This window comes from Priapulus caudatus, unplaced genomic scaffold, assembly GCF_000485595.1.
Source record: "Priapulus caudatus unplaced genomic scaffold, Priapulus_caudatus-5.0.1 Scaffold58, whole genome shotgun sequence".
NCBI lineage: Eukaryota > Metazoa > Priapulida > Priapulimorpha > Priapulimorphida > Priapulidae > Priapulus > Priapulus caudatus.
The window spans coordinates 487566-494695 of NW_014577119.1; the positions used below are offsets into that span (position 1 = coordinate 487566).

The 7130-nt window shown below is 50.0% G+C and overlaps 1 protein-coding gene across 1 annotated transcript; it reads left to right on the forward strand.

The window, feature by feature from the left end:
- The first annotated feature begins 922 nt into the window (after positions 1-922).
- On the forward strand, positions 923-3057 carry LOC106821083 (notch-regulated ankyrin repeat-containing protein-like). Its single transcript, XM_014825732.1, has one exon. The coding sequence runs from the start codon at positions 1107-1109 to the stop codon at positions 1506-1508; it is 402 nt and encodes a 133-aa protein (XP_014681218.1). The 5' UTR covers positions 923-1106; the 3' UTR covers positions 1509-3057.
- The last annotated feature ends 4073 nt before the right edge of the window (positions 3058-7130 follow it).

The following is a 7130-nucleotide window of genomic DNA, read 5'->3' on the forward strand; positions in this document are numbered from 1 at the left end:
CAGAGTACATCTACCAACAGAGCATACATGGCTCACGATCAACAGTTAACGAAAGGTTGAAGTTCAAAATAGTATACATTTACAGTATATTTTTTACAGTATTATTTTACACATAAGCCGTTGTTAAAATAGAATGTATAACGTAGAAGAAGACGTACTCAACAACAGTTAATTGACTATTTATACAATAATTTTTATAATAATTGACAATCTATGCATTGAAAACAGAACGTATTCAGCAGTAGTTTTTCGTACAAAAGCCATTCCAATATCTTACTTAGATGAAACGCCCATTCTCCGAAATCAACCTATACACGAGTTACTAATGGTCAGAGCTGAGCGCAGTGTGTTGTGTTGTGTACGAGGCCTCAGCACAACAGCAATATATATATATGTATATATATATATATTGCTGTTAGCGTATAGTTAGTTACGTGGCTTACTACTGACGTCATGCGCGCATAGTCTCTACTTGCTATACGTGCCGGCATGCCAGTGCATTATTTAATTGTCGACATCGTTATTAATTACGCATCAAGATCTAGAGTCATCGTTCAGATGGTCTATGCACAGGTAATGTATGTATCTCCCGCGGTAGTGCTGGGTTCACACAGGCTGGCTCGGCAGGCAGCACACATACGCTTCTTACAGGGGCATGTTCAGGCCGCATCGCTTGTCAATCACAAGGTAAAGTTTGCTTGCCACTGCCTACCCGGAGGACATTCCCACGGTCTCTCTGAACCTCGCTCCCAACGACGTACGGTAGAATGTTACTCGCTCGCGTTAGAGCGTTCGCGCGGTGGAACAAGGTAAAGGAATCGCCAGTACAGCAGCGACCGAGCAAACTGCGCCGACCAATGAGCGTGCGAGATCTTTTTCGAACCTTGACCAATGAGCGGCGGGATTACGAGGTGTCCTGTTGCTTATGTGAGGAGCGCTATTGTGCACGCGTTGTGTGACTGCCATCGCCTCGCGACTATAAAGTGTTGGAAAGCCGATCCCCTGGCCATTGCCTCGTTTCTCGTCGTCGGTGTACGATCGTCGTCGCATGCTACACGCTACGGCATCTTCGCCTCGCTACGCCACCCGCCGTACACGTCGCATATATGCAGTCGGATACATCGGGCAGAAAGGAGCAAACAGTCGACATGATGAGTGCAGGAGAGACCGTCGTCGAGCCGAGCAACCCGCCTACGAAACCCACGTTCCACTACCAGCGCTACTTCGAGGAGGCGGTAAGGAACGGCGACCGACACGAGCTGCAGCGCGTGCTCGAGACGTTTGAGGGATGCGTCAACGTGAATCTGTACGACAAGGAGGGCCAGACGGCGCTGCACCAGTCGTGCAGCGAGGGCAACTTGGAACTTGTCAAAGTGCTCGTGCAATTCGGCGCCGACGTTCGGCTCGCTAACCGCGACGGCTGGAACGCGCTACACATCGCGCTATTTGCCGGCCATCAGAACGTCGCCGTCTACTTGGTAGCGAACGCCGGCTCCCGCCGACGGTAGTAGATACGGCGCGCGCGCGCGCCGCGCCGCCGCCACCGCCGACGACTCTCACCTTTCCTCATCAGGGTGCCGGATCTACCTCCAGGAGAGGCACGAATCGCGCCGGGGCGGTGACCCCGGCGTCACCCTCAGTCCGTGAGTGAGTACGTAGTACGTGTCTGATTGTGCTGATGACGATGGTGACCAACCACCGCAGCCCTGACCACGAGAGACGAAGAGAGAGAGAGAGGGAGAGAAAGAGAGAGGAACGGTTCCAGCCGCCATGGCCAGTAGGACGCACGTACGACGCTCGCATGTGGTGCAAGTATCCGAACCTGCTTTGTTGTGATCTTCTGGACTCGTATAACCAGTTAGGTTTTGGCCAAGATGGCCGTTCAGTCTTGCCACGGTTCATCGTCAAGAGAGTATCGCGTACGCGTGCGTGCGTGCATTTGCGTGTACTGGCGCGCGTGTATGTGTGAGTGTGCGTGCGTGCGTGCGTGCATGCTCATCTTTCCTTCGCTTATCGAAGGGTTTAGAGGACAGTGTCGAACACGGACCCGTATCGCATATTTAATGAAGCAAATATTGTGATATACAGCTATACGTCTCAGTCTGACCATTAGACGTGGCAATTCTCACAGCTACGTATGCCACACCTATTTTCCCACGGTCTGACTTTGGTCGGCTCCACTGTACGCGCAAGGACGCCGCTGGCCGCGGGCAAGATGGCCGCCCGGCCTCGTGTGACTGCCTCCACACCGTCCGACCGCTTACACTGCAATTACCTCTATAGCACCGCATATATATTTATATATATATATATATATATATATATATCGGTAAATATTAAACGCCATTTCCATCCATCGTCGACTCACGTGTATTGATGAGATTATGAACGAACGATGTTCGCACGAGAGACAATTGCTGCTTCTGTCCGGATGTTTATTTTCGCCTGGATCTTTTCCACCACCACCTCCTCCCCCACCCTCCTGCGGCTGGTCGAGAGCTAGCGGATAGCTTATCTAACTATGAGTGAACGACGTGCGTCCCAGTTTAGCAGTAGCCTGAGACAATCTCATGCCGACTGTCGATGGCCGATCACCCCGTTGCGGCGTGCACGCAGGGAGGCACCAGCGACCGGACGCGCGATATGATGCGATATGACCGTTCAATGCAAATAGGATCGACTTCGTATCGCCCGACGAGTAAACAAGTCTAGCTTCGAGTGGCAGCGGTGCAAACGATATCGCGGTCCCGCGCGCGAGCATCGATGGCGCCCTCCCTCCCCATCGTCTCCCTCGTCTTCTTCTTCATTCTCCCCCTCTTCTTCTTCATCCTCCTCCCCACAAGCGAGCGGAACCGCGGAGCAGCAGCAGCAGCGGCAAATTTGATCGGAGGAGGCGTGAGAAGGCCTGCAAGTAACAGCCCTAGCGACCAATCAAGCTGGTTGAAGGCGGCGTGAGAATATAGTCAACACCAACAGCAGCAGCAGCAGCGACCGACCAACTTAGTCGCAGGAGCGGTGAGAATATAGTCAACAACAGCAGCAGCAGCAGCGACCGACCAACTTAGATCTCTTCTCTTTCTCTCTGGCTATCCACTTGCTATCTGTGTCATTGTCGGCTCATCTTCTCCCGCTCTATCATTCTCTCTTTATCTCCTCCTGTGTTTCTCTCATGGTATTAATTGATTTCACACCTGCTCCACTACTCGGTTATCCGTGCATGGCGACATTGTTCTGTCGTAAACTCATAAACGGTGAAAACAGAGAACTCGATATCTGCTCGTATGTGCGAACGAGCTCTACTCAGTCTATATTGCATGCCACCCTGAGCACGTCAACTTTGAAGCGCGCCACGATAACAGTTGAAAGCTGTTTCTTAGTTTCAGCCATATTAACGTTATGCACGCTGTTTGAACAATGTAATACTTCATTAATACTCGGCTATACTTACTTGAATCGATCAGATAACTGTTTGCCCCTGCCTCGTTCCCGAGCGGAGCTAGAAGTGTGTAAAGACCCACCAATACCTTATAATTTATAGGCTAATGCTATATAAACCCGCGCGCATTAACCACCCAGTATAGTACTACATATATTTAGCTGATGCCAGCAATATTATCTACGACTCAATACTATATCTATATAATAACAAGAGCTAATAATACCAATGGTTATATCGCCGAACGTGTTATACGATTAGTTGAACGAGTTGTTCAGAATGCAAGAATAGCCGCGGGGCGTGTATATGATGTGTATAAAAATCGGAGGGTTTTATTACCCGCGCATTCTATGAGTGACGATCGACGAAATTTCCACGCCTCGTATACAACGCAGACGAAACCTCTGATAACAGATGAGTTATGCAACCGTCCCATCGCATCGCCTCGCAGCGTCTTATAGCTATAGCAGACAGAGTATACGCACGTGTACGCATACTTCTTCGGAGTGCGTGCGCTGCTGCTGTTCGCGTCGGTGTTTAGCGAACGCCCGGCCGCGATCTCGTTTTTGCAAGATCGTCTGCTGTCTAAATAAACGTCAGTTTTATTTGCTATCGCGTCATCGCGCTTATCTGAACATCGATAACCTGTCTTTTTACGTGCGACCATGTTAGCTGATGTACGTATACTCATGAATATATGCGGCTTTTCCTCGATAGCGGGGAAGCACCGCTGACATATTATCAGGAGTAAGATAATATAGATCTATATTATATAATCTATATTAATCTTAATCTAATCTATTATTTAATTTAATCTAATCTACCTAATCGATCTACCTAATCTAATCTAATATAAATTTAATCTAATCTATTAATCTTAATCTAAATTATATAATCTATATTATCTTACTCCTGATATTATATCAGGAGTGAATAATAATAGATTATTATTATAATATATATATATATAATCTATTATTATTCACTCCTGATTATATGTAATGTTCTCTTCCCTCAAAACACTCGAATCGTCGAATTCATACGTTGTACATTTTACCCGGAGCATCACCATACGCGCTTAAGAGTACCGCTTACTTGTGTAAACTCAGTGGGAGCTACTGAGCAGCTGTATGCAACACGTTGAAGGTTTTCTTTCCCCCCATCTAGCATCTTTTTTTTGTGAGCGTAACCCAGATAGAACAGAAAGTCTCTCTCTCTCTCTCGTCGTGCTCTCTTCTCCATCAACAGGTCCGCGTCTCTCTTCTGCTTCTCTTTCTCATCCGCGTCGATCTCTCGTCCCTCACTCTCTCCATCTTTCTCCTGCTCGTCTCTCTCTCTCTTCTCTCCTCTCTTCTCTCTCTTTCTTATATACTATAATATATAATATATATATATATAATGTATAGTTATAGTGCTGTTACGTATAGTTAGTTACGTGCCTTACTACTGACGTCATGCGCGCATAGTCTCTACTTGCTATACGTGCGCGGCATGCCAGTGCATTATTTAATTGATCGACATCGTTATTAATTACGCATCAAGATCTAGAGTCATCGTTCAGATGGTCTATGCAACCAGTAATGTATGTATCTCCCGCGGTAGTGCTGGTTCACACAGGCTGGTCGGCAGGCAGCACACATACGCTTCTTACAGGGGCATGTTCAGGCCGCATCGCTTGTCGAATCGACAAGGTAAAGTGTTCGGCTTGCCGCGCCTACCCGGAGGACATCCCACGGTTCTCTTTGAACCTCGCGTCCAACGACGTACGGGTAGAATGTTTACTCGCTCGGTTAGAAGCGATTCGCGGCGTGTGGAACAAGGTAAGGAATCGCCAGTACAAGCAGGCGCACCGGAGCAAACTGCGCCGACCAATGAGTGGCTCGAGATCTTTTTTCGAACCTGTGACCATAGTGAGCGGTCCGGGATTACGGAGGTGGTCCTGTTGCTTATGTGAGGAGGGCGCTATTGGCACGCGTTGCTGTGTGACTGCCATCGCCTCGCGACTATAAGAGTGTTGGAAAGCCGACAATCCCCTGGCCAGTGCCATCGTTTCTCGTGTCGTCGGTGCTACGATCGTCGTCGCCATGCTGACACCGCTTAGCGGCATCTTCGCACTCGCTACGCCACGCGCCGTAACATCGTCGCATAATATCGCAGGTCCGATACATCGGGCAGAAAGGAGCAAACATGTCGACATGATGAGTGCAGGGAGAGACCGTCGTCGGAGCCGAGCAACCGCCTACGAAACCCACGTTCACTACCAGCGCTAGCTTCGAAGGCAGCGCGTAAGGAACGGGTCGAACGACACAGAGCTGCAGCGCTGCTCGAGACGTTGAGGGATGCGTCAACGTGAATCTGCGGTACGACAAGGAGGGCCAGAACGGCGGCTGCACCAGTCGTGCACGGAGCAACTTGGAACTTGTCAAAGTGCTCGTGCAATTCGGCCGCCGACGTTTCGCTCGCTAACCGCCGACGGCTGTGAACCGCCGTACACACCCTGCGGCCTTATTTGACCGGCATCGAGACGTGCGCCGTCTAACTGGTAGCGACCGGCCGGCTCCCAGCGACCGCGTAGTAAGAAGTACGCGCTGCGCTGCGCGCGCCCGCCTCGGCCGCCACAGCCGACGACCATCTCACCTTTTCCTCATCAGGGGGTGCCGGATCTACCTCAGAGAGGTCACGAATCGCCGCCGGGCGCGGGACACCCGGCGTCACCCCTTCAAGTCCGTGCAGTCGAGTACGTAGTACGTGTCTGAAATTGTGCCTGATAGACGATGGTGACCAACCACCGCAGCCCCTGACACGAGAGACGAAGAGAGAGAGAGAAGGGAGAGAAAGAGAGACGGAACGTTCCAGCCGCCATGGCCAGTAGGACGCACGTACGACGCTCGCATGTGGTGTGCAAGTATCGCGAACCTGCTTTGTTGTGATCTTCTGGTACTCGTATAACCAGTTAGGTTGGCCAGATGGCCGTTCAGTCTTGCCACGGTTTCATCGTCCAAGAGAGTATCCGCGTACGCGTGCTGCGTGCATTTGCGTGTACTGGCGCGCGTGTATGTCGTGAGTGTGCGTGCGGTGCGTCGTCAAGTGCTCCATCTTCCTTCGCCTATCGAAGGGTTTAGAGGACAGTGTGCGAACACGGACCCGTATCGCATTATTAAGAAGCAAATATTTGTGATATACAGCTATACGTCTCAGTCTGACCATATAGACGTGGCAATTCTCAGCAGCTTACGTAGACACACCTATTTTCCCAGGTCTGACTTTGGTCGGCTCCACTTACGCCGCGCAAGACGCCGCTGAGCCGCGGGCAAGATGGCCGCCCCGCCTGCGTGTGACTGCCTCCACACCGTCGACCGCTACACATCTGCAATACCTCCTATAGCACGCATAGTATATTTATATATATATATAATATATATATATATATATATATATAGTTTATATGCGTAAATATAAACCAGCCATTTCCATCCATCGTCGACTCACGTGTATTGATGAGATTATGAACGAACGATGTTCGCACGAGAGACAATTGCTGCTTCTGTCCGGATGTTTATTTTCGCCTGGATCTTTTCCACCACCACCTCCTCCCCCACCCTCCTGCGGCTGTCGAGAGTAGCGGATAGACTTATCTAACTATGAGTGAACGACGTGCGTCCCAGTTTAGCAGTAGCCTGAGGACAATCTCATG

Coding starts and splice junctions, on each gene's coding strand:
- LOC106821083 (XM_014825732.1), top strand. CDS start 1,107: ATGCAGTCGGATACATCGGGCAGAAAGGAGCAAACAGTCGACATGATG.